General features: G+C 36.6%; 1 protein-coding gene across 1 annotated transcript in view; it reads left to right on the forward strand.

Moving 5' to 3' along the window:
- Positions 1-25,517, forward strand: part of CHN1 (chimerin 1) — a 194,621-nt gene that overhangs the window by 64,408 nt on the left and 104,696 nt on the right. The window contains exons 5-6 of the mRNA XM_043894378.1: positions 2,231-2,262; positions 4,688-4,801. Of these exons, the coding sequence (XP_043750313.1) occupies positions 2,231-2,262; positions 4,688-4,801 (146 nt within the window). The remainder of the gene's footprint in view (positions 1-2,230; positions 2,263-4,687; positions 4,802-25,517) is intronic.

The raw sequence follows: 25,517 nt of genomic DNA on the forward strand, positions 1-25,517 counted from the left end.
CTACATTATTCCTTCAAACCATGCATATCATTTATACTGTAAAGCAGTTTAGTTATTCCTCTGTTGGTGTATATTTATTTCCATTTTAAAAATGACTGTGATCAGTGCTTCGGTGAGCGTTCTTATACATATCCTCATGTATACATGTGCAAGTGTTCCTCTACAGTCAGGACCAGGGGTTTATACATTTTTAGTTTGAATAAACACTGCACAGTTGTTCTGGATAACATTTCATCATACAGTACTGTAGAAGCTTAAATTAGTTATTTAAGACCTAAAGATTAAAATTTTCTCTCAAAAGCAAAGGTTTGCTTTTAAACAAAAATAGTTTTGTGGCCCTACTCTTCCTCTGTAGCTGTGGAGACCAGCTGGCATATTTTTAGCACACTGAGTTTTATGAGCAGAGAAGTTATGCAACAAGACCAAATCAGGTGGAATTTACTTTTGAGAATATAAATGACTTGACTACAACTTCAATAGACAACAGAAGATTCCTAAAGGGTGAAGTGTTATATAAATACAATTTTCAGTGAAAGGTAACATTGTGTCTCTCCTACAGAAATGAAGATGAACATGTGTTTAAAATGTATTTTCTCATATGAAGAAACCAGGCAAATGTTAATAATCAGTTTAAAGGAAAAGTCAAAATTGCATATATTTATCGAGATTCAAGGAATGTTGAGATGAATTGCACTTAAAGACAAAGCCTGTTTTTCTCCTGAGAAGGGCTAAGGAAGAAGTCACTGCCACACAGGAAACGTGTTTGTGTGTGTGTATCAGTTACCTACATTGTAGAGAATTCGAAAATAGCTCAAAGACAGTGATCTGGGCTAGCTAGGTAAGCCAGCAGCATATGCTATAATCATACATTTCATTGAACTGCAAAATTTATTTCTCAAATATGAATAAATATCTCAAGCTTGCTGAAAACAGTACCAGACCTTGATGATTACCTTTAGGTAATCTGAACTTGGTGGTCAGGCTGTGTGTGGAGGTGAAGGGAAATAGTCACCAAAAGGACAGACTGAGATGCTTTGGGAAACTGCCATATTTAACTAATTTAGATGAGTCAGTGTCAAATAGACAAAGGGTTTGGGCCCTTCTTGCTATTTCAGAGTAAGAATCCCAGTTTCACCTTGGGTTCTACCAAGTAACCTTGAACAAGTTCTCTAACCATGCTGATTCTCAGGTTTCTTCAGCAGTGTAATGAGAATGATAATACTATCTTATGAGGATGAAGTAGAATAATTCATCTCATTGTGAGCATTAAATGATTCAGAATGTAATTATAACACCTAGCATGAACTCAGTGAATGTAGTCCATGGTGTCTGCAATGGACTGCTACAATAAGCTATCCCCTTATTCCATTTCTGTCAAGACCCAGTTTAAATGTCATCTCAGAGAAGTCTTTCCTGATCGCCCAACCTAAATACCTCATTAGTCCTCCCTTTTCTGTTACTCATTCTTTTCATTATAGCACTTATTACTGCTTCCTATTTTCTTGTTCGTTTTGTTTCTTCAAACCTCCTTATTGTGTGTCTCTCATCATCAGAATGTAAATCTCAAGAGTAACAACTGGTTTTGTCATATGACAGTTATGATGATTCCTACCACTTATATGCCACTAAATAAAGGTGTCTTGAATGAACAGGTCTAATATTCTAAGTCTACCCCAGGGACATTCCTTAGAATCTATTCTATTGGACCTTTCTTTAGGTACAATGAGCACACAGACCAGGAAAAGCTCTTGGAGAGGTAGACTGTGATAAAGGAAGGACTGAATGGGCAAACAAAGGGGCAAGATTATATGGAGATGGTAACAGAATGGGGAATATGGTGTAACAGGAAGGGAGCGGACGGGAGAGAAAGCCAGTCTGTTCTGACACAACCATGGCACTAAGGTTTTGGATGTTTTATTTTACTTTTTGAATAAAGTGATGTAAATTTTTTTTTCAGATTAATAAAATCCTAGAAATGAAAGATAATTTAGTCTGACTCTTTTTACAAGCACAGTGTTTTATAGATAAGAAAAAGATCTGGGAGATGAAGTGAGCAGTCCAAATGAAACAGTCAATCTGCTGATAGAATTGGAACTCCAAGCTCTGATTTTTCTATTCTTATTCTAATTCTTTCTCTTAATATATGCTTTAGTTTGTCACATGTTCAAAATGTTGAGTTGTATTCTGAACATTTCCATTTCATAAATATCTTTCTTCTCTTTCCCAATAGGTAGAAAATAGACCAAAGTATTACGGAAGAGAGTAAGTATGGATTATCAGAAAACATTTTATAGATTGGAATATGTAAGAGAAACAGGTAAATGGATGCTTTTAGTAAAAACTAAAAGCAGGAGGAGAGAAGTGTTCAAGTTTGATTGAGTTAAATTATTTTTCTGACTATAAATGTAATTATAGTTGGTGAAAATATGGAACATACAGACAAGGATTGCAAAAAATAACTTGGGAAAAATGTGCACACAACGCTAACATAAAGATGCAAGCCGTGTTAAGTAAATAATACTAGATGTATATGAGGGAATGTATATATTTGTATGTATGTATATATTAAACATTATAGATACATATACACACATGTATGTAGTAGGATATGGGTGGTTTATTCAACATTTATACTTTTATTTTCCAATTTTTTCTGTAAGTCAGTTTCTACCTAGAAATAACTCATGTTAAAAAGTTGAAGTATTATCTTCTGAAGATCTACTTTCTTAACGGTTTTTCCAAATTGAGTTGTTACACATATAATTTTTGTAGCCTGATTTAATATTAATAATGAGCATTTTTCTATTTTATTAAAAATGTAATGACTTTTAAAGTCCTTGATTCTTCTAAATATTAAAAAAAAAAAAGAAATATAGCCCTTTGGGGAAGAGAACAAAAATCACCTATAATCCTATCATTCCCCAAATTCATTTATCTTTTGGATAAACAATAATGTCTAAAACAAGTATTTTTATCTAAAGCTCTGTTTACATTTTCAGGACTCTTGTAAGTAAAACCTAGGCACTTATGAGTTGTGGGAAGCCAGTGGTGTTCTTTATGGTTATACTATAGTTTAGTCATTTCTCTGCTTTTGGCTTGTAGGCTGAATTTAAACTATAGTATTAAAGATAATACCGTAAGAAATATCTTAGTGCATAAAGGTTTTACTGGGATGGAAATTTTGGGTCAACTGGTACAAATAGTTTTAAGAGTCTTTAAATACCACCATCAAGTTTTGTCCCAAAATTAGTTTCCTTGAATGAGATTTCCTTTTAAATTAATTGAGTTTTTAAAAGCAAGGAGATATTAAATTTTCTCAATTAATTGGTGTCATGTAAACTTAAAATATCAATCTGATAATCTAATATTTATGTTATTACCAGGGATAGGCTACCATCTTCTTGTTCCAACAGAATCAGAGTGGATCTGGTTCTGAACAATTGAGGAAATTTATGGAGTTAAGAAATTCCAGGAGCCATCATTAAAAGATTATTATTCTAATTGTCATGTTGTCTAAAACATGTTGTTCTAATTGAGCATAGCTAGCACAAGCTACTTTAAGACTCAAATTGAGAAAGACCAAATCTTCCCCATGAGAAAAGTTCCTAAAGGTTGCCACTTGAACTCTCATAAAGTTCTTAAATTATTATTGTACCATTTCAGGGCCTTTTCAATGTATCATTCCAAATTCAAGGAACTGTTGGGCTTTTTTGTACCTTTAAAAGCTACAGTCTCACTTGAGCATTTGCTCAGTTTGGTTTTCTTTGAGTTAATAAAAGGACAGGGGAGGGAGGCGGGAGTGGGGATCGGGATGGGGAACACATGTAAATCCATGGCTGGTTCATGTCAATGTATGGCAAAAACCAGTACAATATTGTAAAGTAATTAGCCTCCAACTAATAAAAATAAATGAAAAAAAGAGGGAAAAAAAAGGACATAATATATGTGTAGGTTCTTTGTAAATTGTGCATCGCCATATGAATACAAGGTGGTTTTATACTTTTAATATTAATGATTCGTTACCATTGATGTTTTTAAATTTTCCAGTGTTTTATGTCAGAATGTTATAGGTGAACCTACAATGTTTTATATAAGGAATGTGTTAGTTATGTTTATTCTTACTCCTCCTTTTTTCTCTGGTAATCAAAAATAGTCTTTTAGCAGGGAGTGAAAGTAAGTGTTAAATTTGTTGGCTCTTGGCTTGAGTATGCTCTGATGCAGATTATGCACATTATTGGGCAATCATGCCAATTAAGGGCAACCCAGGGTCCTGGAGAATTGCCAACCATAGACTCTGAGCCAAAATTTTGAAGCAATGCCACTGGTGTGAAGAAAGGAAGTGGGACACGTTTCTGTGTATTTTTTTAGCGTGTCCATATGGTCAGGCAGCTACATAAGAAGGGAATTGTCCTCTTGAGTGAGGCAGTTGATCTTCGCGGAGATGGAAGTGAATTTTGACTCCGTGATTGTTAAATGGATTGGAGAGCTACTTCGGTGCTGTTCTTGTCGCTGCAGCGAAGCCGGCCCAGGGCCAGGCCCTGGGAAACACAAGCACAGTTAAACCCAACTGCTCCCCTTCGATTATATGGCAGTACTTTGTCTAGAAAACTACAGGAGAAGGTGGGAGGTTTTGTTTTATCAAAAAAGGTGGAAAGCTTGCAGTTTCTGAATTGACTTTGTTTCTTAGGTTTCACGGCATGATCTCCCGAGAAGCTGCAGACCAGCTCTTGAGTGTAGCCGAGGGGAGCTACCTCATTCGGGAGAGCCAGCGTCAGCCAGGAACCTACACTTTGGCTCTAAGGTTGGTCGTGGACCTGTAATTATAACTGTGCCTCGTTCAAAACCCTCTTAATAGAGGGCTTTAAATTTTGAAAGCATCCCGCATGTAATTGAATTGGTTCTTGTTTTCTTGGGACCTAATTACCATTTTAATAGCTTTGAGACTCTTAAAACTTCCTCATGAATGGTAGCACTCAGTAATTAAGAATTTTTAAGGCATTTTTATTGTAGCTGTTTTCTTATATTTCGTCTTACCCATTCCCTCCCATCTGTCCTGCTGTGTCAGCGCCCATCTATTTCTTGAATAAGGAAAGGAACTAAAGAGAAAAGATCTTTGTAACTTCTAAAATTAAAGCCAATGTCATTTCTCTTAAATTGGCTTTTGGTTCAGGCAGCTTTCCTTGGGAACGCCTGGCTCTTTCCTATCTGTTGAACTTTGCCTGGCATTTTGACTGTTCTTAGCTTACAGCACAGTGGCCAGAAACAAATATATCCATTAACCCTGCAGTAATAACAGAATAATAATACAATAGCATGCTTATCTGTTGGGCCTACCTCCTGCTAGGCCTCTAACCTCATTTAATCTTCGTAACAGGTCTAGGATGTGTATCCAATTATTGTCTCCACTTTATAAATAAGGAAACACAGGACCTAGAGGTTGAGGAGCTTGGCCAGGGTCATACATTTAAAAATTCGTGTAGCTGGGATTTGAACCTAGGCAGTTGGGTTTCAGAGTCTATGCTCTGAATCACTCCACATTGTTGCCTCTCCAGAGGCTTAGAATAATTATCAGTTGTCTTTGTTCACTCCTTCGTTTGTTCGTGTGTGCAGTCACTTATATATTTGGAAAAGTTTAAAAGTAGAAACTTCGTTTAAGAAAGAAGTCAAAGAAATAGCATTTCTTTTGGTAACCACAGAGAGACAGTAGAAAGATGATAATGTCGCTTAGGACTCTGGTATGTTTTAACGCCTTCTCCAGTCACTTATGCTTGGTAAGTGAGCAGGGACTGCTCTTACTCCCACCCACCAGATTTATTATTAATCTTTCTGGCAAAAGAATGATATAATTCATTATTTCTTCATGCTGAATTTGGAATCAATGGCATACTTGGAGAACAGAGTTGGTAATAGGAATTCATGGAAATTTGCTCTTTATGGAAAATTATAAAATGTAAATCCCTCTTCAATTATTAATTACATATTTTCCAGGTTTAAGTTGTGACATATGGGGAAAAACATCTGGGCTGGGAATCCAAATACCTATTCCTGTTGCCACTAAATAAACTAAAAGATTGATTTGGACAAATCACCTATATTCTTGAAGCCATCTTCATCTTTCTACTCTTAACCATTTTATAATTCTAGGATTCTGTGACATTGCATATCCAAATAGATAGTCATCTGAGTGCCTGGGGCAGATAAGCCTTTAACTACAGGCTCATGGGGCAAACAAAGGAAGAAGGAGGTGGGGTGAGAGGAAAGAAAGAAATCTGTACACTCTTCCTTTTCCTTTTGTTGCCATCTCCCCACCTTCTTCTGAGATCCGGTAGCAAGTTCGAAAGCTAGAATTGGAACTCAGTTTTGCCACCCTGCAATGTTCAGATACTTTCCATTATACCACATTGCCTCTCATAATGTGGTTATAATGCTGATTTTACTGAATGACTCCATCATATGCCCTGGGGTGAAGAATTCAATTTAGAGACAAATAGCACCCCTGCCTTCCCAGCTCTTCCTCCTTCTTGCATTCTCTCCCTCACTACTACTACTCGTGGCTTTATTTTATATCACTCACTGTCCACTCTGGCCCAGAAATCCTAGAATTGGACTGAGGAATAGATCAACATGAGTTTGATATATAGGCCTTGGGTAACATGCAGCTTTCCTTTTGTTATGGAACAATCATCATAAAGTTTTTACATGGCAAAGAGATAGTAAAAGGGGTTGTAGTGGAGGTGGGGAATTTGTAAATATGCTTTGTGAGCAATTTAAATGCTAAAATATGATTCTTTTAGTTTTGAACTAGATGTATGGCAGGGAAGTGTTAAACAGAATGTGAAATAGTTGTATTGTTTTATCTATTAATCTTATCTGATACTCCCCATTTCAACTAATGATTCTCCCAACTAACATCAGTTTGTTTTAATAGAATGTGTGCCCCACTGAAGTAGGGGGGCAGTTTGAATTTATAGCCATCAGTGTTCATTATGTTGTTGTCCTTGTTCATCATGCATTTTCTGTATTAAACAGGCCCTAAAATTAGGAATAAGTTGTTGAACTCAAGTTGTTCCATAGGCACCTCAACCTCAGTATGTCTAAAACCAAGCTCATCAGTTTTCCTACCAAATACGCTTGTATTCCCTTTAATAGCTGTTGATGCTGTTATTTAGCCATTTCATAAGACCAAAAGCAAAACACCATTTTCTTTTCTCTTAGTTCTGTTTTAAGATGTTTGTAGGCTTGGCCTTACTCATTGAGAGGCTTCCATCTTACACTATTATCAAATACTGTATCCCATATCAAATGTATATTTTTTTGCTCTTGTTTGTGTTTTGAAATATAAATTGCTTTTGGAATTAACTTTAGTAGTTTTCCTTTTATGTTTTGGAATCATATCTTTCTTTTTTAATATATTTTATACCTTTTCATAGACTCTGGAAAGCCTAAAATACTTGTACCTGTATTATCTAATGATTAAAAGAACTTTTTTTCATCTTGCTCATCTCACACAGCCATACCCAACAATCATTTATTTCTTAAGTATTTCTCACATTTCCCCCTCCCTTTCAGTCAAGCCACCTTTTGGGTTAGTTTGATGAGAAATTTCTCTATATCCAGCCTTATTCTTTCTAATGAGTGATCAGTTGTAAAATCTGATGCAGTGATCAGCAAAGTTGTAATGTTGAATGGGACACAAGGTTTCAAAGGCCACACCTCCCTCTATCATTGGCATCTTCCCCATACCTGGGGAAGCCTAACCTTTACTGATGATCTTTGTGTACAATGTAAGTTATTAGTTCAGGAAGTATGTGTTGTATGTGTGCTGTTTCGGTATCAACTTATTGCAGTCAGGAAAGAGATTCTCATTGCATGACAGGAAAGGTTGTCTGTGGTTGACGTCTCACTTTCCTCTTCATTGTCTTCTTCTTGTACACTCCTGTTTCAGCCTGAATTTCTAGCCAGGCCTTGTCCTGCTTTTCTGCCTTTGCTGTTGTGGACCACTTGGTTTAGGAAAAATGATTGTTGCTTAGTCAATGTCTTTGTATCCAATGAAGCATTGGACATACATCCACATGGTTGGAGACTGCAACTGAAGATAAGATGCTCTTTATACCCTGTAAAAAAAAGATAAGATGTTCTCCCAGGCACTAGGTTATACCTCATGAAACATGAAGTGATTCCTGTCATTTTGGAATTTTTTGTGTTGACTTTGACAGCATTTGTGTTAGTTAGTTATAGTTTAATGAGCTATCATGGTATATATCAGCTGCAAGTAACCTAAAATAATTTAAGAAATTTTGTTGAAGACATTTTTCTTTATATGATTTTCATAGTTTTAGAATGACTTCTTAAAAAAATTTTATGAGTCATTCTATAACTTTTCTCACTAGAAGGAAAGCTTGTTGAGTTCAGTATTGTGGTATATATGGAATAGCAAGTGAAAAAGATAGGACTGTCCTTGCTTTGTATTATCCTTTTTATTAGATGTTAAATATATACAAAAGAACACTTATAAGAAATATAAAATTATTAAATGTCATGTTACTATAACTTTAGAGCTATTCATCATAAACTATTTTCTGACTCTTCTAAGTTTCTTTTCCCCCTCTGGACTTCTAATTTCCTGACTTCCATCTCTCTGAACTTCAGTTTGGACATTTTCTGTTGACCTGCCTTCCAGTCCACTGGACCTTTATTTGACTTTCTTCTCCTCTTTTTGGTCAGCTGTAAATCCACTCATTGAGTTCCTGTTTTCATGTATTGTGTTACTTAGTTCCAAAATTTTCATTTGCTTTTTATTTTTTTTTAAGATTTTAATCCTCTGATGAAATCTTTTTCTTCTTTTTTCGATCTTTTCCTATATATTCTTGAACCATAACCTATCAAAACAGTTGTTCTTTATAAGTGTTCAAATTACATAAGCACTGTACCACGAATTCTTGGAAATGTGAAATAAGAAAGTAAAAAGACTAGTGGAGAGCTAGTGTAAATGATCATGTGAAATGGCCTTTTAAATATTTGGTATCTATTTTCTCATTCCCACCACTGTTCCTAATAAGAATCTGGTTCTTACCAGATAAAAGTCTGGTTTTCTTTTCCTGTTTTAAAAGAAGGAAGAAGGTTGAAATGGGTACCAGTTACACAGTGTAGCATAGTGGTGGTGGTTTAGTCGCTAAGTCATGTCCAACTCTTGCGACCCCACAGACTATAGCCCACCAGGCTCCTCCGTCCATGGGATTCTCCAGGCAAGAACACTGGAGTGGGTTGCCATGTCCTTCTCCAGGGTGTAGCTATGTAGGTATTCATTAAAGTCATTTCCTTATTAGATAGTGAGGATCAGTCCATGATACAATCCTTCAAATCTTTTAGTCCTGACCAACTTCTTATTAAAGTAGTATATTCTATTTTAGCTTTGGTAAATAGTAAGAAAATCTAGTGTGTGTTCCACAGAAAGTTTTAGGCAAGGCGAGGCACCAAAGTTATGTAAATTCTATTTTGATAAAGTTCTTTTGCTGTAATATTTTGAACTTGATTGAAAGTATTTTCCAAACTGACTTCAAAATAATTTAATATTTTAAAGATTATATAAAAACCTGCATCATCAAAAATAGCAGCACATCATCTCAAAGTATTTTATAACTATGAAAATAGCAATTTTCTTCACAGAGTAGAAACCATAGCAAAATGAAGTAATGATTCTTCTCTGCTGATTGCAAACATCAGTAAGAAATAACATTACATATGATTTAGGATCTTTTATTGAGTTTTTGAATTCTACCAGATATTATCCAAATGGGTCAAAAAGGAAGACATTTAAGCTGCCTCTTAAAGGTGAAATGTAAGTTTGCCAGCTAGAAGGATAGGATGTGATTAATTTTTAAAAAAAAGTATTTTGGGAAGAAGAAAAAGTCGAGGAAGGAATATTTAGAACAGTGTGGAACATTTGGTGTATGGCATGCTTCTGGGACTCGGGGGTGCAGGAAGTTAGCAATAGGATTGCCAGGAAAGACTGGTATTTCATGCTTAAGAATTTGAATTTTATCTGTAGGAAATAGGAGTCACTGAAGACTTTTAATAGAAGAGAGTAGTGGTTATTTGTAATATTTGCAATGTTAAAAATCATTGTGGGAGCAATAAGAATAAATAAATAAATGGATAGGATGGTGGAAATTAAGTTTTACCAGAATTACTTGATAATTAATTTAGTAAATGGTTTTCCTTGGGCAATGGAGAACTGATCTTTAAAAGAGTTTCTAGTTACTTTATAGATTTTCAAGAGTTCCTTATGAGGAGAAATGTTAACTCCAAATTTGGCAACTCTAGAGACATTCCTGTTGAGTCAGAGTCATTTTAGTTTCTCTGTATTGGGTAATGAGCAGGATAACACATGTGCACGAATTTTGATGATCCCCAAACCCAGTGTTTAGATATTCCAGAACAGAGTTTGGAAATATTCCAGATAATGATTTATACCTACAGTCCTTGATGCTTCCTACTGATTTTATACTGACCATCAAAATAAGAATTATTTGTAAAAATTTTAGATACTGGAAAGCAATGAGAATTTAAAAACTAAGGAAGCAAAATGTTTGGGCGTATTTATTATATTTTCTTTAAAAAATATTTGATAAGTTCTGAAGTATACCCTATGTTAACCTAAAAAATAAAATTCACTATCAGGATAGTATGTATAGTATCATACTATTTAGTGTGTGTGTGTGTGTGTGTGTCTGTTTAGGGTGTATGTGTAAGTAGACAACTCTCTAAAAGAATGATTGCCACTATTCACAGTGTTATCTCTTGAATAATGAACTTAAAGGTGATTTTTATTAATACTTCTCCGTACCTTTCTGATTTGCCTGGTATTTTTAAAACAATGTCTTGTGTATCATTTTTTACAATCAGACAAAAATATCAATAGGATTATTTTCATTTTAAGAAAAATCAAAGACACTAGCTGGAACCTTGGGTCAAAATGGAAGATAGTACCTTCTAAATCATTGAAGATCTGACTGTAAGTGAAATGTATCATCATATTTAAATCATTGATCAGAAGAATTAGTCAGCCTTGAGGGAAATAGGCAAGTCACAGAAATGTGTTCTAGAGTCCAGGATCTATGGGAGAGGGTAGTCTTGGCCAACACTGGCAGTGCTGTATCCAGTATGAGATGCTCCTAAAGGAACAGCGTGAGTTTCCCTGCCACTGAACATGATCAGTTGGGTTTGTTTGATGCCGTGCTGGTCATAGCATGTGAGTGTTTATAAAACTATACTGCCTTTCCCAAACTCATTTGATCACGATACCCTCTTTTTGTGGAATCTCTCTGTGAAACACTCTGAGAAATAATCTATTAAACATTTGATTCACTTAGTTCCTCTGACTGTGGACTCCATGATCACTGAGTAACTTCTTTTTTTTGAGGGATTTTTTTTAAACCATTTTTTAAATTGACATTTAGTTCATTTACTGTATTGTGTTAGTTTCAGGTGTATAGCAAAGTGAGTTACTTTTATATATATACATTCATATGTATATATATACATGGGCTTCCCAGGTGCCACTAGTGGTAAAGAACCTGCCTGCCAGTGCAGGTAGACGTTAAGAGACATGTGTTTGATTCCTGGGTCAGGAAGATCCCCTAGAGGAGGTCACGGCAGCCCACTCCAATATTCTTGCCTGGAGAATATCATGGACAAAGGATCCTGGAAGGCTGCAGTTCATAGGGTCTCACAGAGTCGGACACAACAGAAGCAACTTAGCACACACACATATATATACACATATGTTTGTGTATCTGCCTGCAGTGTTTATAAATCTGCCTGCAAAGCAGGAGACATGGTTTGATCCGTGGGTCGGAAAGATCCCCTGGAGAAGGAAATGGCCACCCACTCCAGTATTCCTGACTGGAGAATTCCATGGATAGAGGAGCCTGGCGGGTTACAGTCCATGGGGTTGCAAAGAGTCAGACATGACTGAGAAACTAACATTTACTAGATTATGTTTATATATATATATATATATATATATATGTATGTATGTATGTATATACACATATGAGTATCAGTTCAGTCCAGTCTAGTCACTCAGTCGTGTCCGACTCTTTGCAACACCATGAATTGCAGCATGCCAGGCCTCCCTGTCCATCACCAACTCCCAGAATTTACTCAAATTCATGTCCATTGAGTTGGTGGTGCCATCCAGCCATCTCATCCTCTGTCGTCCCCTTCTTCTCCTGCCTTCAATCCGTCCCAGCATCAGGGTCTTTTCCAGTGAGTCAACTCTTCGCATGAGGTAGCCAAAGTATTGGAGTTTCAGCTTCAGCATCAGTCCTTCCAATGAACAACCAGGACTGATCTGCTTTAGGATGGACTGGTTGGATCTCCTTGCAGTCCAAGGGACTCTCAAGAGTCTTTTCCAACACCACAGTTCAAAAGCATCAATTCTTCGGCACTCAGCTTTCTTCACAGTCCAACTCTCACATCCATACATGACCACTGGAAAAACCATAGCCTTGACTAGATGGACCTTTTTTGGCAAAGTAAAAAATGCTATCTATGTTGGTCATAACTTTGCTTCCAAGGAGTAAGCGTCTTTTAATTTCATGGCTGCAGTCACCATCTGCAGTGATTTTGGAGCCCAGAAAAATAGTCTGACACTGTTTCCACTGTTTCCCCATCTATTTCCCATGAAGTGATGGGACCAGATGCCACGATCTTAGTTTTCTGAATGTTGAGCTTTAAGCCAACTTTTTCACTCTCCTCTTTCACTTTCATCAAGAGGCTTTTTAGTTCCTCTTCACTTTCTGCCATAAGGGTGGTGTCATCTGCATATCTGAGGTTATTGATGTTTCTCCCGGCAATCTTGATTCCAGCTTGTGCTTCCTCCAGCCCAGCGTTTCTCATGATGTACTCTGCATATAAGTTAAATAAGCAGGGTGACAATATACTGCCTTGACGTACTCCTTTTCCTATTTGGAACCAGTCTGTTGTTCCATGTCCAGTTCTAACTGTTGCCTCCTGACCTGCATATAGGTTTCTCAAGAGGCAGGTCAGGTGGTCTGGTATTCCCATCTCTTTCAGAATTTTCCACAGTTTATTGTGATCCACACAGTCAAAGGCTTTGACATAGTCAATAAAGCAGAAATAAATGTTCTTCTGGAACTCTCTTGTTTTTTTGATGATCCAGGGGATATTGGCAATTTGATCTCTGGTTCCTCTGTCTTTTCTAAAACCAGCTTGAACATCTGGAAGTTCACGGTTCACGTATTGCTAAAGCCTGGCTTGGAGAATTTTGAGCATTACTTTACTAGCGTGTGAGATGAGTGCAACTGTGCGGTAGTTTGAGCGTTCTTTGGCATTGCCTTTCTTTGGGACTGGAATGAAAACTGACCTTTTCCAGTCCTGTGGCCACTGCAAAAGCTATATATTAACATATATAGCACTATATATATAACAGCCCTGGTGGCTCATTGGTGAAGAATCCACCTGCAATGCGGGAGACATGGGTTCAGTCCCTGGATTGGGAAGATCCCCTGGGCAAGGAAATGGCAACCCATTCCAGTATTCTTAGCTGAGAAATCCTATGGACAGAGGAGACCAGGCTACAGTCCATGGGGTCACAAAACAGTTGGACATGACTTAGTTACTAAAATAAAACAAACATATATTTAGATTCTTTATCAATATAAGATATTACGAGATGTTGAGTATAGTTCCCTGTTCTGTATAGTAGGTCTTTTTTGTTTATCTGTTTTATATATAGGAGTGCGTATATGTTAATCCTAAACTCCTAATTTATCTCTACCCGCAGCCCCTACTATTGGTAACCATAAGTTTGTCTTCTCTATGTTGGTGAGTCTGTTTTTCAAGATTGTTTTGGATATTTGGGACCTTTTTTGTATTTGTGTACAAAATTTATTTTATTTTATTTTATTTTTTTTTGTATTTGTGTACAAATTTTAAAATTTTCTGTTCTAGTTCTGTGAAAAATGCCATTGGTAATTTGATGGGAATTGCATTGAATCTGTAGATTCTTGCATAGTATGGTCATTTTAACAGTGTTGATTCTTCTGGTCCAAGAACACAGTATGCCTTTTTATCTGTTCATGTCGTTTTTAGTTTCTTTCATTGCATTTTATATAGTTTTCAGAGTATAGGACTTGGCTTCCTTAGGTAGGTTTATTCCTAGGTATTTTATTCTTTTTGATACAATGGTAAATGAGATTGTTTCCTTTTCTTTTTCTGATATTTTGTCATTAGTGTATACATGCAAGATTTCCATGTATTAATTTTGTGTCCAGCAACTTGACCACATTCATTGATGAGCTCTAGTAGTTTTCTGGTAGCATATTTAGGATTTTCTACATATAGCATTGTGTCATCTGTGAAAGGTGACAGTTTTACTTCTTCCTTTACAATTTGGATTCCTCTTCTTTCTTTTTCTTCTCTGATTGCTGTGGCTAGGACTTCTAAAACTGTGTTGAATAAAAATGGCAAGAGTAGGCCTCCTTGTCTTGTTCCTGATCTTAGAGGAAATGCTTTCCGCTTTTCACCATTGCATATGATGTTAGCTTTGGCTTTGTCATATATGTGGGTTTGCCATGTATGGTCTTTTGAGTGGGTTTGTCCTATGTGTCCCGTTGAGATGTGTTTCCTCTGTGCCCACTTTCCAAAGAGTTTTTTAAAAATCACAAATGGATGTTGAATTTTATCAAAAGCTTTTTCTCATCTATTGAGATGATCATATGGTTTTTATTCTTCAGTTTGTTGATATGGTGTATTACATCAATTGATTTGTGGATACTGAGAAATCCTTGCATCCCTGGGATAAATCCAACTTGGTCATGGTGTATGATCCTTTGGTCATGGTGTATTGTTGGAATTGGTTTGTTAGTATTTTGTTGAGGATTTTTGCCTATAGAGGTCCATCAGTGATATTGGCCTGTAATTTTCTCTTTTTATGGTATCCTTGTCTGCTTTTGGTATCAGTGTGTTGGTGGCCTAATAGAATGTAGTTTTCTGACAGTGTCTTTCAATGTGGTTCATCTACAGAAAGAAAAAACTTAAAAATGGATAGGCTGTTTGAGCTTTTGAGTTATTTCTCATTTTCAGTTAATAAGTTAGAATTAAATGTTGGCAGTAAGGGGAGAAAAGAAGGAAAAAATATATCAGATTTCTTCTGTTGAGTAAGTCAGATAGCTTCCTCATTTTTTTCTTTTTTTCTACCCTCCTTCTTGATTAATGAACTTAAAAGATTCCTTGTTGAAGTGTTGAATTGATAGAGGGAGAAAAAATTTAAGAGCTAACTGCCTCACCAATTTTTTTCTTCCTGTTTTCTGATTTTTTTCCCTGGACCAAAAAAGATTTACCTCCTATCCCGTGTTCTGAAACATGTACTTATGGCAACCAAGCACTGTTTCTATGTATTACAAAAATTCAACCTTTTTCTTATTTTTAAACTGTATTCCAAAGCTTGCTTTTTACATTTATTGTATCTTAGTCTTAAACTTTTCCCTTCTTTTGGTTATGAATAACCTACCAGTTCACCCACTTAAAGTGTGCAATTCAGTGGTTTTTAGTGCATTCACAAAGTTATGCAACATAATCAATCTTAGAGCATTAATCACCGTAAAAAGAAACTCCATAACCCATTTGCAGTCAGTTCCCATTTCTCCTCAACCCACCCAGCCCCAGGGAACCATTAGCCTACTTTTTTGTCTCTGTAGATTTATACATCCTGGATGTTTCATAAGAGTGGAATTGCGTATAATATGTGTTCTTTTGAGATGACTTCTTTCTCTTAGTGTATTTCCAGGGTTCATCCATGCTGCTGCATGTATCACTACATTATATCTTTTTATTAATAAATAATATTTGAGTACTGTTCCACTGTTTGGATATATATTTTGCTTGTCCATTCAGCAGTTGATGGACATTTGAGTTTCCATTTTTTGGCATCACGAATAGTGCAGTCACCATGAATAATGCTGTGTATGAGGCTTCATGTGGGCATGTTTCTGTTTCTCTTGGGTACATACCTACGAGTGAAATTGCTGGATCATATGAACTGCCAAATTTTTCTTTCCAAAGTGGTTTTACCATTTTACAACCCCACAAGCAATGTGTGAGGGCTCTATAGTTTCCCCACTCTTTGCTAATACCTGTTGTTAATGTCTTTGATTTAAACAGTGGGTGTGACATCCTAGTGAGTATGAAGTGATATCTCTTTTGATTTGAACTTTGCTTCTGAATGGTACTTAATTTTTCAGATTTTATTCACAGCATGTTTTTTATTCCTTGATGGTCTGTCTATTGAAAACTTCAGTTTCCTCTCAAAAGTTTGCATCCATAGCAATGGGTTTAGAACAGAAGATAGAGAAGTCAAAAAAGCAGATTTCAAGATATTTTTGGTTTTTGTATTTTTAAGGCACAGCATAAAGCATATTTCACTGAGTAGTTCTTTTAGGATGGAATTGAGTTTCAAGTACATTTTGTGGCTAATCAACAGTAACTGACACGAGAGGGAGAATTCTGACTCTCTGGCTGTCTACCCTGAAAGAGGAACTAGAATATGACTTGTGTATCTACTTTAAGAGGCAGTAGGAAACATACCAGCTTCTTTTAAATGTAAGAGCTGTTTCTTGGTAATGAGAACACCTCCATAAGGTGTTGATAATGTGCCTCCTTTCCTGTGAATGATTTGCATATGCAAATATTTTATTAATGGGCCTCCTGGTTTTTTCCATATAATAGTGAATGTTTACTGAATATTGACTGTATCAGGGAGTATGGTGAATACTGTTTATGAATTATCGTTCAGTATTTTCTAGTACTTTTTCATGTTGTGGCACCCACTGAAAATTGTGCTGTTATATGATACACTTAAGAGTAAATGTGGGGGGCTGACTCTGCCAGATGTGAGCAGCCCAAGGACTTGAGCTACATCAGACCTCCTGGCCCCTGAAAGGGCCAACAGATTTGATATCTTGTAACTCTGACCTCTAACTCTGATATACAAGCTGGAAAACTCAGTTTTATTTACAGATAAGTACATTGGTTAGATGCTGTAGTTTTGCATTTTACAGATAAGAAAACTGAGGCTTAACTTCCTCAAGAACAAAAGCTAAGAAACAGAAAACATAACTTACGAAAAACAACGTCCAAAATAATAAAACATGTAGCCCTTATGTAAGTTGAAAAGGGGTGTGTGGCACAAGAGTAAACCCTTAGCTTTTAAGTCAATGAGTTTTTAATAAAGATTTTTAAGTTACAGTACCATTTTTATAAAGTGGATAAACCTTTGTTTAAAGCCTTTAAGGATGAAATTTATTCCAACTAATTCTCAAGAGTTAACTTTCCATCCCTCTCCCCTAAAAAAAGAGAAAAGTCAAATTAAGTATATATCACGTTTAGTTATGTAAGGTAAACTTCCATTATAAAATCATTTCATAATCATATGTTCTTATAAGAATAATTTTGTAGTGAGTTTGGATTCCTTTTCAGAGAAAAACAGCAATAATAATCTCTAAAAATAATAGTATTCTTGAATCCATGTCACTTATAACATCTTTTGATTATGAAAACAACATATGACTGGTAAAAAAATTTTTTTTTCAAATAAGAATGGTATATAGTTATATTGTACCTTACTTTCCCTCCACATACTTTTAGTTCTAGTCTATAGAGATAATGCTATTCACAGTTATTTGTCTATTCTTCTAGAAGTTGGTCAAGTATAAAGTATATATGCATTTTTATGTCCTGTATTACATTTATGTCCTAAATTACATTGTATTTTATTATGTGATAGTTATTAGGTAGAGGCTAATTATAGAAGCAGAGATCCTCTCTAGTCTTTCCAGATCTTTGTCCTATTGTCTGTTTGACTGTATAGTTATGTAACTAATAGACAGTGCCTTTAAAAAGCTATCAATACTTGTTTATTTAGTCTTAGCTGATAGTTGGTAACCGTTTAAGAACATTTTGAGCTAAAGTCTGTGAGTTTAGATTTAGTTCTTATGATGGGGTTGATGATTAGTAATAGAATGGGTAACAAGATGATTAAATGGGCTCCTCTCATAATGCACCTGTTGCAAATGCATTTCCATTTGTAATTTAATTCATTGTGTCTTTCAGTTTAGAATGCTGGTAAGATTCTTGGCTCAGCTGGTGAAGAATCTGCCTGCAATGTGGGAGACCTGGGTTTGATCCCTGGGTTGGGAAGATCCCCTGGAGAAGCGAAAGGCTACCCACTCCAGTATTCTGGCCTGGAGAATTCCAGGGACTATACAGTCGGTGGAGTCGCAAAGAGTCAGACACAGCTGAGCGACTTTCACTCTTCACTAAGATTCTACTAACTCCCCTGGTGGCTTAATGGTAGAGAATCTGCCTACCAATGTGGGAGATGTGGGCTTGATCCCTAGGTCAGGAAAATCACCTGGAGAAGGAAATGGCAACCCATTCAGTATTCTTGCCTGGGGAAATCCCATGGACAGAGGAGCCTGGCGGTCTCCATGGGGTTGCAAAGAGTCGGACACAACTGAGTGACTAGACGACAAACAACAAAGATCTATTAAGGAAAGAATTCCTAAGAGAATGGTAATTTTTACAACTCTGTGATTCAGTATGAAGAAACTATTGCTACTGTATTAGAAAATGGTAAAATGCATTGAAGTAAAAAAATAAAATTTCGCTATTGAAAAAAAATTTCTAATTGAATCTCAGATCATTAAGTTGACTTATAAAGTGAACCCAGCCAAAGAGTTCCTAGGTAAAGTCATAGGTTATAGTAGATATTGGTACAGGGGCTTTCACATTTTTAAAATATGAAAATTGGTTGAAAGCTTTTTCATATTTAGGAAGAAGGATCAAAAGGAACCAGAGAAGGATTATGTGGCTGGTGGGCGTTGACGTGTAATGTACTGTGTGTTCTCTTGATCTGATAGCTCATGATAGGTTTAGTCAGTTACCATGGTTTCACTTCATTTCCTGCAAACCTCCTTGTTATGCTATTTGGAATAAGTGAAAAATAGTGTTCTGCAGAATAATCTTTCAAAAATGTTTTTCTGCTTCTCTTAGTTAAGCTTATGAATCACTTTTGGGGGAAATTTTCTGGATATAAGAATATGTGATAAAACACATGACAGCAATAGAATTTAGTAGTCCTGCAGTGTCAAAAAATTAAAATTGATAAAGAGGATAGCATAGTTTACTTTAAAATGTAATGCCATGTTGTCAGTGCCATAAGCTTTAAAAAATATTGGCATAATAATTCGTATGAAGGACCCTCTGGTCAAGTGTGCTTTAATAAACCATAGAAAGTAGTTTTGATATGGAACAGTAGGGAATGGGTAGCTTAAAATAAGGCATCCCTTACTTGAAAAAAATATAGATGTATTCCTAAAAATGGGTTCCAGATTGAACTGTCTGGTAAATCCACAAGAGTGCATAGCTGTTTCGAGAGATTAGCTTTTTCCTAATTTGAAAATATACAGAGAACAATATTTTGGGGGGGGGGCGGAAACAGTAAAAAAAAGCAGAAATAAAAGCAAAAAAAAGAAAATCACCTCTGATCTCACTAGTCACGGATAATCACTGTTAAAATTATAATGTATGAAATTCTAGTACTTTCCTGGGTTGAATAGAAATGGCTTCATATACATTTTCTTTGTATCTTGAACATCTTCCATGTCAATAAATATCTAAGAACTTTGTTACTTGAGGTTAGTTCTTCATAAGGTCTGGTTTCATTTTTCAGGTTTTTTTTTAACTGTTGTCACTTTTTATATTTATTTCTTTAAATTTAGGTCCATTGTACACTTTTGTTTATTTTTTTTTAATTTTTTTTATTTTTACACTTTTGTTTATTAAACGTGCACTAGAACAATATGTAAAATACAGAAAAGTAGGAAAAGTGCCCCCAAAATAAAGAATGTTTTTGGCATTTTTTTTAAAAAGTATTTTGTTATTGTTTTGTTTCTAAAAAAATTGTAATGATATTCTCTGGGTGCTGGGGATACAAGGATCAACAGGATAGTCAAGAAATCTCTCTCACCTTAAGGAGTCTGTCAGTGAGAGGGTTAGACTTTAATGAAATTGTCCCGCAAACATAGAATTAAAAGCTGAGGCGAATGCTGTGGATGGGAAGCACAGGTGCTGTCACTGTACTAAGGAGAATCTGATCGAAATTCGAGGAATCACAGTCAGGAAAGCTACTGTGTAGAAGTAAAGTCTGATTTGGGAACTGAAGAATGTCTGAGAGTGAGAGCGTGAGGGAGAGAGCGACCCAAGACCAGCATGAGCAAGGCCTCTCAGGCTGAAGCAGCCTCGTGCCGAGCGGAAAGACGCTAAAGAGGGAGCGGCTGGGGGCAGAGCGTGAGCCGGAGAGTGAAGGGGTGAGGTGCACCATCTCCTCCTGTGGGCCATGTGGAGGGTTTTTCTCTTAGGGAACCACAGCCAGGTTTTAAGCTGGAATGTGATTTGAGCCAAGTTTGAATTTCTTTTTGGTTTCAGGAGGGCAATAGTTGAACACACAAGAAAGTTAACTTGTTAAACTTTTCTCTTAGTGACTTGTGCATGTTCATTGCCCAGGCTTCCCTGGTGGCTCAGACAGGAAAGAATCTGCCTGCAATGACCCGGGTTTGATCCCTGAGTCAGGAAGACCCCCTGGAGAAGGGAATGGCGATCCACTCCAGTATTCTTGCCTGGAGAATTGCATGGACAGAGGAGCCCGGACTCTGCAGTCCATGGGGTCACAAAGAGTCTGAAACGACTGAGCAACTAGTACTTTCCTTTCATGTTCATTGCCCTGTAAATTTCTTGCATGTTATATATGCAACCGTGTATCATATTTACTGGGCACATGTTCTCTTTTGTTGGTTTTGACATAAAATATTTTAATTTTATGTGGTTACATTTTCAGTGAATCTTTTTCTTCCATTCTTCTTTAGCCTGGAAAGCACCGCCTCCACAAGAGATTTGATTAGTTAAATTGGTTCTCTTCTACTTTATGATGTATTTTACACACTTAACCTTTTAAGTGGACAGGGAGGCCTGGCGTGCTGCGATTCATGGGGTCGCAAAGAGTCGGACACGACTGAGCGACTGAACTGAACCTTTTAGTCCCCACTAACTTATTTTGATGTCATATGAGGTAAGTATTTCCCCAATTATACCAAAGAAAGTATTATTTTGGGTACTTTCTTCCAGATATTTGGTGTCATAGAAGTAAGGTAAAATGAATTTTGTATTTGGTGCATACTGCATCTTATTCTGGAGATTTTTTTTAAACTCTGAGAATCTTACAATAAACCAAGAAGAACACACATAAAAGATAATAATTTGTTCAACTTTCTGTAAGTATTTCCCTAACTTTTTGACTACAAATAGTGCTTATTAGTACCTCATATCATAAAATATATTTCCAAGTAGATTTATTTGCTAATTGAGAACCAGTGGTTCACATTCAAATTCTAAGTAATCATTTCTTTCCCAACTGTTAAGGGTTATTTTTAACATCATAATGCTGTCAACTATACTGTGGACTTTGCCAAACTTCTCCAAATTGAAGTTATGTTTATTTTTCCTTTCTTTAAACTTTAGTTTAAAAGACATGGTTAGTTATGTAGATCAGGTGTTGGAAAACTTTTTCTGTTAAAGATTCAGTAGCAAATATTAGAGATTTTGCAGGCCAATTGAGAATATTATGTTATGTAGATACTTGGACACAGCTATTTAAAATATAACCATTGAAAAATATAGAATCCATCTTTAGCTCGTTGGCCTTACAAAACCAGATAGTGGCCTGGATTTGGCTGGTGAGTTATGGTGTGCCCACCCCTGATGTAGGCACTATCTGTGTTCCTACTACTGCAGTGGGCAAATCTTTGACTTCCTTATGCATTCTAGAGTAGATGTATATACTGGGTCATAGCCACAAGGAAAAGAAGATATTTGCAGAATGGTTTTACAGCTTTGTCTTGCTTCTGTTGTTCAAATATAATTCCTGTTATTCTTATCAGTGATTTTTAGACATCTATACCATGATGGGGCGTCCCTGGTGGCTCAGACGGTGAAGAATCTGCCTGTGGTGTAGGAGACCTGGGTTCAGTTCCTGAGTCGGGAAGATCCCTTGGAGAAGGGAATGGCCACCCATGCCAGTATTCTTGCCTGGAGAATTCCATGGACAGAGGAGCCTGGCAGGCTGCAGTCTGTGAGGCTGCAGAGTCAAACATAACTGAGCAACTAACATACATGATGGCTCTTTCTGATTTGTATTTGCTCTGTGTGTCCTCTCCTGAGGGCCCTTACCTTTTTAATTTCTAAAACTTTTTCTGCTCTTTTTTATTAAAAAAGATTCTACTATCTTAAATGTACATTTGAAAGGAAATGAAGAAAGTCGCAATGCAGTGTGGGAGCCTTGGAGGCAATGGAGCCTGTCCCACTGGTAAAAGAAGAAGTTTAAAGCTCTGGATTTTTCCAAAGGAACTTTCCAAGCAAATCCAATTGCCATCAAACTTAAATTCTGCTCTTGATTTTCACTGTATTGTTATAACAGACAAACGCAAACATCTTTGAGGGTGGTAATATCTAGATAATGGGAAATAATTTAGAGCCTTTCTGTTTGCATGTGTTTTAGCTCTTATTTTGTTACTGTCATAGAGTTCTTAGGGTAGCTGGTGGCAAATGGTGACAGAAAGTCATTCATGCTATTACTTTAAAAAAATTTTATACTGCGAAAGACATGACCTCATAAAGGAAAATCCCCAAGTAAAAGAAACACAAGTGCACTATCTTTTGTGGTAAGGAATAAGAATTGGAATTCAGTTCAGTTCAGTCGCTCAGTCATGTCCGACTCTTTGCAACCCCATGAACCGCAGCACGCCAGGCCTCCCTCTCCGTCACCAACTCCAGAGTTTACCCAAACTAATGTCCATTAAGGCAGTGATGCCGTCCAACCATCTCATCCTCTGTCATCCCCTTCGCCTCCTGCCTTCAGTCTTTCTCAACATTTTCACATAAGTCAGCTCTTTACATCAGGTGGCCAAAATATTGGAGTTTCAGCTTCAACATCAGTCCTTCCAATGAATACCCAGGACTGATCTCCTTTAGGATGGACTGGTTGGATCTCCTTGCAGTCCAAGGGACTCTCAAGAGTCTTTTCCAACACCACAGTTCAAAAGCATCAAGTCTTCTGTGCTCAGCTTTCTTTCTAGTCCAACTCTCACATCCATACATGACCACTGGAAAAACCATAGCCTTGACTAGACGTCTTTGTTGACAAAGTAATGTCTCTGCTTTTTAATATGCTGTTTAGGTTGGTCATAACTTTGCTTCCAAGAAGTAAGTGTCTTTTAATTTCATGGCTGCAGTCACCATCTGCAGCGATTTTGGAACCCAAAAAAATAAAGTCAGCCATTATTTCCACTGTTTCCCCATCTATTTGCCATGAAGTGATGGGACCGGATGCCATGATCTTGGTCTTCTGAATGTTGAGCTTTAAGCCAACTTTTTCACTCTTCTCTTTTACTTTCATCAAGAGGCTTTTTAGTTCCTCTTCACTTTCTGCCATAAGGGTGGTGTCATCTGCATATCTGAGGTTATTGATGTTTCTCCTGGCAATCTTGATTTCAGCTTGTACTTCTTCCAGCCCAGCATTTCTCATGATGTACTCTGCCTATAAGTTACATAAGCAGGGTGACAATATACAGCCTTGACGTACTCCTTTTCCTATTTGGAATCAGTCTGTTGTTCCATGTCCAGTTCTTACTGTTGCTTCCTGACCTGCATATAGGTTTCTCAAGAGGTGGGTCAGGTGGTCTGGTATTCCCATCTCTTTCAGAATTTTCCACAGTTTACTGTGATTCACATAGTCAAAGGCTTTGGCATAGTCAATAAAGCCCAAATAGCTGTTTTTCTGGAACTCTCTTGTTTTTTCAATGTTCCAGCGAATGTTGGCAATTTGATCTCTGGTTCCTCTGCCTTTTCTAAAACCAGCTTGAACATCTGGAAGTTCACAGTTCACATATTGCTGAAGCCTGGTTTGGAGAATTTTGAGCATGAATTGGCATTAGGTTTGACCAAGAGTTACTGAGTAAGCATCAGTTTCTAATACAAAATACGTGTTTATTTTTCTCCCACATTCGAGAAATCTGGAAGTATTTCAAGGCCAATAGCCCTCTGCAAGGTGGCAGATCCAGACTGGTCCCGTCTTAACCATTTTCCTGTGTGTGGCTTACAAGTTTATCTCAGGTGACTACTGGAGTGCCAGACTATTTCTGCTTTTCAGCTAGGAGACAGAAAGGGTGAAGAGCCCTGTCACTGCACTTAGTTCCCATTGGCTGTTCCTAACAGCAAAGCAGAGCAAGCTGAGAAATGTGGTCTTCAGTTTAGGGAGCCATATTCGCACCAGAGAATCTGAGGGTTTTTTGTGGAGTAACTCTGACACAAAAGTAAATGATGGGTTGCTGTCAGACTTTGTCTTATGTAGAGGCAGGTCATGCATTGTGGGAAATGCTAAAAGCTGGTTCTTGCCTTTTCCTTTTTTAGCACTTACCTTTTTGTTGATAGGCCTGGAAGAGAACAGACTAATCAGTTCAGCAGCGCCTTGTCTCTCTAGGGTTGTCAGAGCTACCTTGTTTAGCAAACTTTCCAATTTCATGGTAATTATTTTTGTGTTGTTTTAATCATATGTTTCTTTGCTTTCAAAATAAAAGTACGTATATTTGTATCAATAGCTCAGATCACCACTAGATAGGTTGATGAAACTGTTATGAACTAGGAAGAGAAAGGATACTTTTTATTCTATACAGCTGAACTTTGGAGTGTTTTAATTTTTTAAAATTATCTTAACAATAGATACAATCTATCTTAGAAGTGTCTAAAAAATACATTTATGTATATTTGTATTTATAGCTCATACATGCACGTGTGGGCACATACACATATGCACTCACCCCTCCCCCCAGACACAGATTTCTTTGAAGATGGTTTTGTCATGATCCTAAGGCAAATATTGGTCTTTTGTCATTGATGCTGCAAGGATAGACTTCTTCCATGTCAAAATATAAAAGAATGAATGTACTTTCCCTTAGATTATAATGTATAAAGTAATACAAAGGTAGTAAGTATACAGAGTGATTCAGATTTTACTTATTTGGGGAAAAATCATCTTTCCATTCTCTAAATTTCAGTGGATTTCACAAAGGGGAATATCCATTTTGAATTAGAAAAAGCATGAGGTTCCAAATAATTAGCCAACTTTTTTTCTAGTCACATTTTGCCAGAACAGATTGAGAATACAGCAGTTTTAGAATTTGCCAGAATATATCAATAGAAAATGGGGAAAGCAACTCTTCTCTTTCTTTGCTTCTCTCCTCCTTCCCTGTTTTTTCATATTTATAAGCTGTTTCACTAAAGCATATATGATATGAATGTTGATATGACATTTATAATGTAGATGAAAATATAATTTATGCCATTATATGATAGGTGCATATTATGTATATGGTTGGTGATAT

The sequence above is a fragment of the Cervus elaphus genome, chromosome 33 (assembly GCF_910594005.1).
Source record: "Cervus elaphus chromosome 33, mCerEla1.1, whole genome shotgun sequence".
NCBI classification, from domain to species: Eukaryota; Metazoa; Chordata; class Mammalia; order Artiodactyla; family Cervidae; genus Cervus; species Cervus elaphus.